Consider the following 12,446-nt stretch of genomic DNA (forward strand, 5'->3'; position numbering starts at 1 on the left):
TAGAAGAATACGACTTTTGGTTGACGTTATAAATTGTCATGTATAAACTCATCTGTCATTTGTTTTTTTGGAAAACATCAACATAGAGAAATAATACGATTAATTGATAAAATGCCCAAAGTTCGGAGAAGCAAAAAGCCTCCACCTGAAGGTTGGGAACTGATAGAACCGACTTTAGATGAATTAGAACAAAAAATGAGAGAAGGTAATTAATTTTTTTATAATATATTTCATTGGTGATGTTATTTCGATGTTTCAGCTGAAACAGAATCTCACGAAGGAAAACGAAAAAACGAATCATTATGGCCAATTTTCAAGATTCATCACCAAAAATCAAGATATATATTCGATTTATTTTATAGACGGAAAGCTATTAGTAGAGAATTATATGAATATTGTTTAATGGAGAATATAGCAGATAAAAATTTAATAGCTAAATGGAAGAAGCAAGGATATGAAAGTCTATGCTGTCTAAGATGCATCCAAACAAGAGATACCAATTTTGGAACAAATTGTATTTGTCGTGTTCCCAAATCTAAATTGGAAGAAGGTAGAATTGTAGAATGCGTTCATTGCGGTTGTAGAGGTTGTTCAGGATAGAGAACTAAGCGAAATCTTGGGTAAAATATGTTATTTTATACATAGCAGTACAGTTAAAAACAGTCTTTTTCTAGTAACTAAGTATCCTTAAGTTCTTATTAACGTATTGTATTTGAGTGTATGTTTATTCCACTAATGCTAATCATTGTGAAAATTTTTGAATAAAACATACTTTATCAGCTTGGTTTTTGATTTGTGTAAAATCTCTAATAATCTACAGGAAATAGATGCTTTGAATCCAGATGAAATAGAGGCTTTCTTAGTATCAATTTGGGAAAAATAATCTTCCAGATTGAGCAATGATGCCCTTAAATCTATTTTGTCCTAGTTTTGAAACTCACCTTCCAGTAGCACCTTTTTAATTAACCCCATTATATCTCAACTCCTCTCAAACAGTGTCAATAGTCAAAAAACAAACTATCAAGTGTTTTTTTTTGGCAACAGTACCGTTTAAGAAAATCTGGAAGGAAATACAGCTTGTTTATGCTAAAAATCAAATATATGTTGGATTTAGAAGTTACAATAGATCTTCTTGGACGTGATCTAATCCAAGTAGGTACTACCAGATTAATTCTCTTTTAGTTTCTTCCATAACAACCTTTTTATACAAGAATTTTACTGTTAAAATTATATTCAAGTCCATGTTGTAATGTCTTCGTTATAGATTCAGAAATAAGGATCTTGGCAATAAAAAATATATTTAGATGGATCTGGCATTAGATTCAAAAATAAATAAATCTGATATAAATAAAACAGCAAGAGATGGACCAACATAAAGGGGTTTTTTTCCTTCTGGCAGGCTTGAAACATTTTGTCTCTATGTTGTAGTGTCTGTTATAGATTCAGAACTAAGACCCTCAACAATAAAAAATATATTTAGATGGATCTATCCGTGAAGTCTTCTGAGAATTGACGAGTTTTCCAAACGGCATTGCCAAGTGGAAATACATCAAAAGGTGTATTTTCATTGCAGTGTTGATATTGTTTCACGACTTCAACAGTCCTAGGATGGAATCTGGCATACAGGAAATCTGACCATACATTAACAGTTTCTTCTAAATTATAGTTTTTAGTCAAAACTTTAGTAGATTGTACGGGATCTTGCAAATCGCGTTGAAATTTGTTTTTAATTTTACTCGGTGGAGAGATGGACCAACATAAAGGGGTTTTTTTCCTTCTGGCAGGCTTGAAACATTTTGTCTCTATGTTGTAGTGTCTGTTATAGATTCAGAACTAAGACCCTCAACAATAAAAAATATATTTAGATGGATCTGGCATTAGATTCAAGAAGAATCAAACCAAATAGATGAATCTCACAAGCATTTGGAAAAATAGCAAGAAATGAATCAACAGAGAGTTTTAAACTTTTTCCTTGTGATAGGCTTTTCAGAACTACAATAACTCATAGAAAAAGTGAATTTTTAAAATATAACAATCAAATTTTGTCAAAAATTTATTTAAATTATATTTATAATCTTTACATTTCCAGTATATTGAAATTCCTCTTAATTATTTGTTAGTCAGTCAATTACAATAAATAATTATCTTCGTAATTTTCTCTTAAAGTAAATAAATTATCCAAACACTCTTCATAATCATCTTTATCAATTCCACCGCTCGAAAACTGATTAAATTTCGCTATTTTGATTTTTCTCGCTTCGGTATGTAAAGATTCCAACATATCCCCAATTTCAGATCCGTTATGTATCCCCGCAAGAAGTGGTATACTCTCTATTGCTGAAAAAAATTTAATAACAAGAATTTTTCTCACTGTAATTTAGACTTACGGAAATTTTCTTGCTTGTTGCTACCATTATTATTAAAAAATTTAGGAAACGGTGTTTTAACACTTAAAGGACTGTGCACAACCGTTACATTATTGGCAGTAGCTTCTGTTGTGTAAGATAAATATAAAGATAACATTTCTTCTATCGTATTACATCTATATGCTGGCAATTCTATTTGTTTACCAACTTTTTCCATTGGTTTCTTCAATTTTTCCTCTTTTATACCTCTTAATGTTATATGTTGCATCAAACGACGAATACCTAAAAAAGAAAATAGTATAACATTGAATACCATGATAATTTTTTTTTAAAACTCACCCAAGTTACAACTAGGTGTAATACTTTGGTACAAAGGTCCGTTCCAGTTATCCAAACATTCGAGAAGGTCACTATTTTCTTCAATTTGGAACGGAATTTGTATACTAGCTGCACTTGCTTTCCTTTCGTTTATAGTCAGATCTGCAATAAGGTCTCTTAAAGTAAATGATGAATTTTTTACTCTATGTTTCAATGTTATAGTATCCAAAGCAGCTGCTAGAATTGCACTAGAATGATATGGTAGTGTATGCTAAAAATATTTTATTAAAAAAAATTATAAAAGAAATTGTTCAATCTCACATTATACTTCAAATTGTTGAATTTCCGTTCAGGTCCTGGTTGTCTCCAGCCCTTACTACCAACACTCAAAGGCACAAACATTGAAGAGTACATATCAAATTGATTAAAACTCAAAGCTAAATTAATTACTCTAACTGAGTCATTTAATATTGATTGTGATTTTTCTATTTGATCATTTATATTTGGATAACTTGATGGTAAAACTGGAAAAACTAAAACTGATTTTCTATCATATTCGTCTCTAATATACTCTAAGCAAGATGAGGTCATGCCAGAGAAAGCATTGGTACAATCTGTAAGAAAATGGAAACCCTGAAAATATAAAATTACTGAGGGACAGTAAGAAAAAAAATACACTACCAAGCAAAAGAAATGTACAAAGGTAGTTTGGAATAAAATGTAAAAAACAATGAAAGGGCTAATTTTAATGGCATCATTACCCCTTGGTATTAAGCAAACCTTCCATTCACCCTCCCATATACTGGGTCATGATTATTAATGCCAAATAGGCAAATTTGAGTGCATCTAAGAAAATTGTATTCATTCATTTGTCATTTTCCTAGTACAAACTTTAATTATTGTCTTAAATGTACTGGGATTTATTGAGATCCAGTTATAGAAACTGGGCCTCAAATCAAACTCTCTGAGTAGTTTTTTTGTTGATAAAGCCACGTAAAATTTTGCTGAAGTGAAGTAAACACAAATAAACTTTATCTTAAAAGCCTCAAGTTCTGGTTTCCATTAGTTTCATATCTATGGCCTACCAAACCTGGGACATGCCTCAGGGTAAAATAACAAAAAAGTTTAGCTTCGATGGAAAATTCACCCAAATACTAAGCTGTAGAAGTAAAAGAAATGTACACAAACAACTCTATAACAGCAGACAGAAGTGGAACAGGAGTGGTAACATACCATATTTTGTGCAGAAATGTATGCAATTGAAAAATGACCTACTAATACTAACAGGAGTCCTAAAGGGACACTTTTGCCTCAATGGACACATAAAGATGCTAGACTTAGCAGATAATGTGGTGGTGTGAAAGATGATTTTTGACATGTAAATTAAGTTACAGGGCTTACTACACTTACTGAGAGCATTTCCTGTATTTAGACAAATTTTCCTAGAGTTTGTTTATAAAAATTTCTACCCAGACAACAAATTACACATTAATTTTGCTTGGGTGTGTGTAAACTGAACAAAAAACTAATTTTAGGATAAATGATAAAGTTATTCAATTTTATATAGTTTGAGAGAAGTGTACAAAGAACCTTCAATTTAGTACAGAAAACATAAAACTGTAAAATATCAATTTCAGTCATTTAAAATGAATAAATTTGAGATTAGTTTATACAATAAATATAATAATGGAAGTATACACAGATATACAATACTTACTTGGAAATTATCACATTCCTCTATGTAATTTCTGATTTTATCCGTGAAGTCTTCTGAGAATTGACGAGTTTTCCAAACGGCATTGCCAAGTGGAAATACATCAAAAGGTGTATTTTCATTGCAGTGTTGATATTGTTTCACGACTTCAACAGTCCTAGGATGGAATCTGGCATACAGGAAATCTGACCATACATTAACAGTTTCTTCTAAATTATAGTTTTTAGTCAAAACTTTAGTAGATTGTACGGGATCTTGCAAATCGCGTTGAAATTTGTTTTTAATTTTACTCGGTCCCGCCTGAACTTCAATCGAATTTTCTTCCCAAATAACATTTTCTTTAGAACAATCAGGTATTGGTTCATACAAGTCCCCTTGTTCAGGTAATGATCCTAAACTGTTTTGTAAATCCACCAATAACAATCTAGGAGTGAACGTGACTTCTCGCTAAAATGTCCATTAGTGAAATGAATCAATAAAGATAAAGTAAATAGAAATATAGGATCCTTTCAGTTTCAATTAATCATTTCACCTTGTTCGTAATCCCTTCGCGATATAGTACATCATGGTTAATTTCTGATGGATTATCTGAACCGTATTGAAAACTTAATTCCTGAATATTCCACAAATGTGCTCCTACGAAGTTTGAATAGTGACCTAATTGTAAAGTTAGAATCTCGCTTCCCATTATATGGCAAATATATTAACTACTAAGATATATTTATATTTGAAATAATTTGTAACAATAACAAAGCTAGAGGTTATGTGATTACAAAGAAAACATGTGCTTTCCCAACCATAGAACTACACTTAGGCTCCTAAGGAAATATGCACTATAAAAGTTTGCGGATCGATGACTTTTCCCACCCACGAATGACACTTTTGAAAGGGCCATAGCGACACTAAACTGATTCGGAATCACACCCACGAAAAGCTAATGTAAAAAAAATAAATACTATTAAATAATTGGTGTGAAATACATATTTTTAATAATGAAAGCCAATAAAAATCTAATGGTTATATGGGGAATCAGGAAAATATTGATAATTCGATTCTTAATAAAGATCACTCTTAGGATACATTAAATTAAAATGGCTAAGTATATATAACAATATACACATAAAAATGATCAAAAATCTAGAAAATTACCATTTGTTATAATCAAATACGTGATTTACCGGTGAACTGGGTCTAATAGAAAATGTAATGAGATTCACATTTTTTGCTTATTACTTTCACATTTAAAATATAATGTAAGCTATTTCAAATGTTTTTATCATATGGTAATTTAATAAAACGATATTGTTTTCCAGACCATAGACTTAAATTTGTTTATACTATTCTGTTTGTTCTATGGTCTTCAACCCCACCATAGCGAAGCGGATGTACATTTTGTTACATTGGTAACAGTGTTATTGAAGCTTTCATCGAAGGCGAAGATAGTTGGTCGTCAAAGCTAACCTTCATTTTTTGCTGTACTCGCTTACACGTTTTTATATTTTGTGACGAAGTAATTAATATAAGCCCAAAAGTAAGTTATGTTTTTGTTTATTTACTTTACTCGATATTATATTTAATACTTTTTGATATATTAGGGGTTTATAAACTGATCTAATGTTTTTGGGTCCGTAAGCGGCGTTTTGCCTCGTGGGTTCAGAAAATATATTTAGGATCAAATAATGTTTCAACATAAGAAATATATATTTAGTTTATTGTGTAGTGTCGTGTGTAGAGATTTTTTGATATAGAAAAGTTAAAAATAATTTTTATATTAATTTTACTTAGGTGTTTCTGATTTACTTTAAGATATTCCATATTTCAATAGACCCGAATGCATTGTCTTTCTTATTTTCAGAAATGACTGACGTTGCACCAAAAACTCCTAATAAAAGGAAAAGTCAAGGTGGTAAGTCGGAGTCTCCGAAAAAAATTAAATTAGAAAATGGGCAGACACCATCTCAAAAAGTTGGATCAGCTAAGAAACAAAAGGGACAGACACCAAAAGTGCAACATCCCAATAATACACCTAAGTCTTCTCCAAAACCACAAAAGTTGAAGAATACGCCTAAAATTGGAAAAAATGAGGATACACCCAAACAGATGAAGAAACAACAAAAACAAGATACACCTATGCCCCAAAAGGGTAAACAATCACCAAAACAGCTCAAAAATAAGCAGTCTCAGCCTCAAAACCAAGTTATTGTTGAACAAATACAGATAAATCAGCAAAAGATTAAAACTGAAGTAGTTACTGATAAAAGCAAAAAACAGAAGAAAGGTGAACAGTCCAAGGTAGCTCCGTTCAAGGGTACATCACAAATAGAGCAGCCAAAAAAGAAATTCAACAAGAAATCCATAAAACCTGAAGATAAATCAGATTCTCCTAACAAAAAATCAATGAAAACAGCAGACAAATCAGGTTCTCCAAAAAAAAGAAAATCTATGTTCTATAGTATTAAACAAAAAATGCATTCAACGGATGCTAATGATAAACAAGAAGCTATTAAAATCATAGAAAATAAGCTTAAAACTATGGAGGGAAGAGAAAATCTTTCTAAATCAGCAATGCGTAAAATAAAGGTGTTGAAGAAATTTAAAAGGATAGCACAAGGTGATTCTGTGAAACCAGAACAATCAGAAACGAAGAATGCTCATCCTAAATCAGATGCAACAAAAAGAAGGGAAAGGAAAAAGAACGCTAAAACAGCTACAGAAGCAAATGTTAAAGCTAAATCAGAATCTGTAGTATCTAAAAAGAAACCACTAGTCCTTAAACCTGAACCTATGGATGGTGATGATGATGACGACAGTGAAGAAGAAGTGCTTGTAAATAAGAAAATGAAAGCTGAAAATAAAGGTAATGAAAGTGAAGAAGAAAGTGATGATGATGAAGAAGATGGTGAAAATGATGAAGAAAGTGGAGAAGAAGATGAGGATGACAAAGAAAGTGGAGACGAAGGGGAAGAGGAAACTGATGATAGTGAAGATGATTCTGATTAATTTTTATCAGATATACTTATTATATAAGTAAAATCAAAATAAAATGTATTTGCCATTAATTGATTTGGCTTATATTATATGTTTTTATGTGAATTACATTTTTTTGATAGGTTATTTATTGTTTCATTTCCAATATTGACCATTTCCACATAATGCTCAATGACTATTTGGTTTTGGGAAAATTGTCTTTAAGAAAATATATTCATTTTGCAGTTTTATAGTCATTTTAATTCGATTTAATTCACGTTCAAGGTGTATATGCAGGGTTGTAACTTTTATTATTTTCATTTTTTTGGGAGTAACAGCATATTCAATGTTTCAGGTATGAGTAATTCGAAAGCAAAAAACCTTCAAAAGACGAAAAATTTTGGAAATTCTACAAAAAAGCGTAGAAATTTTGGCTCTATCAAAAAGAACAAGCAAAATAGTTCAAAGAAAAGGATAAATGCCCAAAAAAAATTCAAAAAAGCCAAAGAAACATTGTTAAGTGATGTAAAATTAAATATGGAAACAGGAAAAACTGATCAACAACCACAGACAGTTGATAGTCAACAAGTAGGGGTGAAAAAGTCAAAAAAAGATCAGTTTTTTCTCTTGAAACAAAAAATTAACTCCTCAAATGATGGGGATAAACAAGAGGCTATTGAATTAATTGAAAAAGGTCTGAAGGCTATCGAAAGTAGAAAGGAATTAACTAAAACGGCGAAAAGGAAAATGAGACAGTTAAAAAAAATTAAAAAATCCGCTGAAGGAGAAGTGACACCAGTTCCCTCAAAGAACATCAACGCCAAATCAAAATCGACTAAACGACGAGAAAGAAGAATTGCAGCTGCAAAACAAAAAGCCGAGAATGAAATCAAAACAGAAACCGGTAATGAAATGGAAAAAAAATAAACTTTTTATTTTTTAATGTAATTAATTCAGGATTAAACTTTAAATAAAATAAAACATTAAATGGCACATTTTATTTAGGGAGTTAATTTATCACTTTAAAAGGGTGTTGTACTATCCAGTGTTAAGTGTCTCTAAAAAGGATAGCTCCTATGAGGAAAATCAAGCTTTAGAACATTAAAATTTGCCCCAAAATATGTTTTAATTAATAAAATACGAAATAACTTTGATTTGATAAAAAAGACCAGTAACGAATAGATATTTTCTCACCTCAAATCTTATACGATTCTTCAAGACTACAGAGAACCCTCTTTAACACGGTTTTGTTAACCACTAGCATTCTATTTCATTTATATAACTCGAAACCGGTCGAAAATAACATTTTAAAAGTTTTTATTAAAATATGAAATCTACTGACTGATTTTGATTTAAAAATGCCCGGTCAAATGTAAAAAATTGCTCATCATTCGCAAATATAAAAAAAACCGATTGTGAACTTGTTGTTTTGGTTATCTACCTCCCAGGAAAATGACAAAAAATTGTGAAGAACAACAACAACAAACAATTTACAAATAAAAGGAAAAATCATAATTGGGATTCGTGTTTCGGCTTTCAAGAAGGTAACACGTTGGTAAGAAAATGAAGTATATTAAGTGCAACCAAGTGCCATTTTAGAAGGATAATTGGTAAGTGAGCTTATACTAATATAAACCTTTGTATAGAACAACCTTCATTCCTCCATTTCTTTTCCATCTTAAAAATTTTTGTTCTTTTTTTAATATATTTAACAGGGATAAACAGGGCCGGATTAAGATTTATAAGGCCCGGAGCTAAAATAATGACGGGGCCCCCTTAAGGAATTCGAAAACCCGGAAAAATTCACAAAATAATATCAATACGTTAGATTTATGGTATCAACACATCAAAAAATACAGAATGATTTCCAAATGATGGGGCCCTCTTGGACCTGGGGCCCGGGGCTATAGCCCCCCCAAGCCCCTAGCTTATAATGGCCCTGGGGATAATATAAATTAACAGTCAAGGGAAGCAATGGGAGAAAAATGAAAGGTATAAAAATCGCGAAAACGTAATACAAATGAATGCAGAAGAAATTGATATCGATTGTCAAGAACCGGCAGGTTCGAAAAAAGACAAACAAAATATAAAAACTAGTGATAAATACTCGTATTTAGACAAAGCACCGTTCGAAGTTTATATTGAGGCAGGTTCGGAAAATAAAAATATTTGAAACTATAATTATCTCACAATTGCTAGAGCAATCTTTGATTAAAAAATAAATAATGTTAAAAAATAAATAAAAAAAGGAAAAACTGGATCAGTGTAGAATTTTCAAAATATACCGATGCTAATGAATTTTTGATAAATCAAGAAAAAACATTTCATGTGAAGGAATAGTCAAATACATAGACACATCAATTTCGGATGAAATATTAAATAAATATTCACAAGTAAATGATGGGGCTATAAAAGTTTTAGAAGCAAAGCGATTTCCAAGGAAAAAGAAATTCATAGACCGGGTAGATTTAAGGACGAAAACAACAAATAATTCGAAGGATGGTGACGAAGAAACTAATAAGGTAGAATTAGTGCCAAAAGAGACTATAAGATATACGTTTTCGGGAACAACCCTGCCGACAAGTGTGAAGTTATGCGGAATAGAACACAGAGTACTACCATACATTATGCCAATTTTACAATTTACTATTTAAACTGCGGACATATAAAAAAACACTGTAAAAACAAAAAGAAAAAATGCTTGAATTGTGGAGAAACACACTTAGAGGAAGAAATGATTTCCCAAAAGAAATCCAAAGAGAAATACACAAGAGAGATTTATAAGAAGATACGACGAATTCCCGGAACTGTCTGGCAATCCGACAAAACAAGACAACGGAATCACAATAAGCGAGAGAAGAAGCATATATAACAATCAAAACACTTCTAAAAGAAACACTTTCACATAAATAGTAAAAACCAAAAAAAGGAAACCCATTCACCAGGTTACGATAAGGAAGCTCATCAAGGGGCCTTGATAACTCCCAATGGACTAATAATATATCATCAGAAAGAGACTAACCAACAACAATCCCCAGCATCAACATACTACATACCACCCTCGATGGTAGATAGTGAAGATGAAGCAGATACTAAAACATTAAGTGAAAATCCAGATATGTTACATGAAATTATGAATACGGCTAACAAACTTAATAAATACGATAGGGAATATACGTTCCAATTTATGGCAAGGCTACTGAACAAACCAGGAAACAGAATCTTCAACAATGAATCACAACGGAAGCACGAAGGAGATGATAAAAACCGAGACCAAGACGGAAATCAAAACTTCAAAATAGTACAGTGAAACATTAGAAGAACCAGAGCAAATTATGATCAATTAAAATTTTTACTATATGAACTAAAACTACATGTCATTTTATTGAACGAAACATGGATGAACGACAACTATCTTTTTAATATCAAAAAGACAAGGCAGAACCGACGAATATGGAGGAATTTGCACCCTTTTGCACCCTCATTAAAAAGGGTATAGACCATCGTATCATCAAAAAGCAATATTTCTAAAACTCTACAGGTAATAACAATTACGGTACCATCATTAAAAATTAATATAACTAACGTATACAATCCAGCAGAACAAAAATTAAACGTAAACTTAAATTTAATGCTCATGACAGCATGTGGGGATGCAATGGTAATGATGCTAATGGCAAAAGAATTAAAGAACTACTAGAACGCGAAAATTTGATAGTACTAAATAATGGCAAGTACACACTTATGGGGGAGCACAATGGCAACCCATCGGCACTAGATTTAACCATTGTATCTAATAATATCGCAAAAAAAGCAATTGGAAAGTATTTGAAGGCCCAGGTGATAGTGACCAATTCCCCACCATCTGTGAGTTTTCTAATGGAACGAACTTTATGAAGGAGGTGATATACGAAAGAAATTTAAAAAAAGCCGACTGGATCTCATTCAACCAAGTAATAACAGATAAATTGACAGAAAAAGAGGAAAATTTGGACTACAACGATTTTTATGACACCCTAAACGTAGCAGCAAACGAAACTATACCTATGAGTAAGATAAGAATGAACCAATCAAAATATGCAGCTTGGTGGGACGAGGAATGTTTCGAACTAATCAAAAAACGTAAAGAAAACATCAACAAATTCATAAATTCACCTAGCTTGGAAAATAAGATTGAACTCAAAAGGATAAAAGCATATGTAAAACTAAAATTAAAAAATAAAAAGAAACAATAATTTTGAGAATTTAGCAGTACTATCAATAGAGAGACAGCGACCAATAAAATTTGGAAAATAATGAAAGGCTTCAAAAATTATTCTCAGAACAATTACACTAACTAATCTTCCGAACCATCAAATAGCAGAGAAAATTTTAGAAAGCCTAACTATTTGTAATATCAACCCAGAATTCAGTCTAGCAACTTGTAATGACAAGTTTGAACCGATAACATATAACGAATTCAACAACATAATTTGAAGGAAAAAAGACAAAGCAATTGGGAAAGATGGAATCGCCTACTCGATAATTAAAAATCTAGACCAAAACACAAAACAAACTGATTCCGATAGAATGGAAAGAAACCCTAATACTACCATTTCTGAAGCCCGGAAAAAATGCAGAAAACGACAACAGTTACAGACCTATTGCTATATCATTATTAACACATTCTGTCTTAAAAGCATTCACCGAAAAAAAGCTCCTACTAGCAGTATTCGTTGACTTAAAGGCAGCCTATGACAGTGTCGGCCTACATATGCTATACAACATAATGAGTGAAATTAAGATAAGAAACTTTATATTTAATTTATTCTGCAACAGAAATTTATATGTAAAAGATACAGAAGGGAATCAAATAGGACCAAAAAACAACAGTCAAGGCTTAACCCAAGGCTCACCCCTGAGCCCAGTCCTTTTCAACATCTACACCAAATCAGTACATGATATTAACAAAATATTCAGGATAATACGCCGACGATATGGTAATTACACTAGAAGGAACGGATCGTCAAAAAATGATCAAAGAAATGAATAAATATCTGGTTGAATTTCATCACTGGACTAACAGGCATAACTTTCAAATA

General features: G+C 31.6%; 3 protein-coding genes across 3 annotated transcripts; 2 read left to right on the top strand and 1 right to left on the bottom strand.

The window, feature by feature from the left end:
• Positions 1-53: 53 nt before the first annotated feature.
• LOC130446542 (protein BUD31 homolog) lies at positions 54-780 on the top strand. The gene is made up of 2 exons (XM_056782862.1): positions 54-205; positions 260-780. The coding sequence occupies exons 1-2, from the start codon at positions 112-114 to the stop codon at positions 598-600; spliced, it is 435 nt and encodes a 144-aa protein (XP_056638840.1). The 5' UTR covers positions 54-111; the 3' UTR covers positions 601-780.
• A 1,260-nt stretch (positions 781-2,040) lies between these two features.
• On the bottom strand, positions 2,041-5,276 carry LOC130446563 (protein misato). The gene is made up of 6 exons (XM_056782899.1): positions 4,931-5,276; positions 4,402-4,845; positions 3,006-3,317; positions 2,706-2,955; positions 2,388-2,648; positions 2,041-2,337 (listed from the first exon to the last, which is right to left on the bottom strand). Exons 1-6 carry the CDS (start codon positions 5,084-5,086, stop codon positions 2,129-2,131), a joined length of 1,632 nt encoding a protein of 543 aa, XP_056638877.1. The 5' UTR covers positions 5,087-5,276; the 3' UTR covers positions 2,041-2,128.
• Positions 5,277-5,792: 516 nt separating this feature from the next.
• On the top strand, positions 5,793-7,512 carry LOC130446564 (glutamic acid-rich protein-like). The gene is made up of 2 exons (XM_056782900.1): positions 5,793-5,929; positions 6,254-7,512. Exon 2 carries the CDS (start codon positions 6,256-6,258, stop codon positions 7,396-7,398), a length of 1,143 nt encoding a protein of 380 aa, XP_056638878.1. The 5' UTR covers positions 5,793-5,929; positions 6,254-6,255; the 3' UTR covers positions 7,399-7,512.
• Positions 7,513-12,446: the final 4,934 nt, after the last annotated feature.

Source organism: Diorhabda sublineata, chromosome 7 (genome assembly GCF_026230105.1).
Source record: "Diorhabda sublineata isolate icDioSubl1.1 chromosome 7, icDioSubl1.1, whole genome shotgun sequence".
In the NCBI taxonomy this organism is placed as follows: Eukaryota; Metazoa; Arthropoda; class Insecta; order Coleoptera; family Chrysomelidae; genus Diorhabda; species Diorhabda sublineata.

Bases quoted from the DNA above. Each gene is read 5' to 3' on its own strand.
- LOC130446542 (XM_056782862.1), top strand. From the start codon at position 112: ATGCCCAAAGTTCGGAGAAGCAAAAAGCCTCCACCTGAAGGTTGGGAA. The intron at 206-259 runs GTAATTAATTTT...TCGATGTTTCAG, and splicing joins AGAACAAAAAATGAGAGAAG to CTGAAACAGAATCTCACGAA.
- LOC130446563 (XM_056782899.1), bottom strand. From the start codon at position 5,086: ATGGGAAGCGAGATTCTAACTTTACAATTAGGTCACTATTCAAACTTC. The intron at 2,956-3,005 runs GTGAGATTGAAC...AAATATTTTTAG, and splicing joins TCAACAATTTGAAGTATAAT to CATACACTACCATATCATTC. The intron at 2,649-2,705 runs GTGAGTTTTAAA...TTTCTTTTTTAG, and splicing joins TACACCTAGTTGTAACTTGG to GTATTCGTCGTTTGATGCAA.
- LOC130446564 (XM_056782900.1), top strand. From the start codon at position 6,256: ATGACTGACGTTGCACCAAAAACTCCTAATAAAAGGAAAAGTCAAGGT.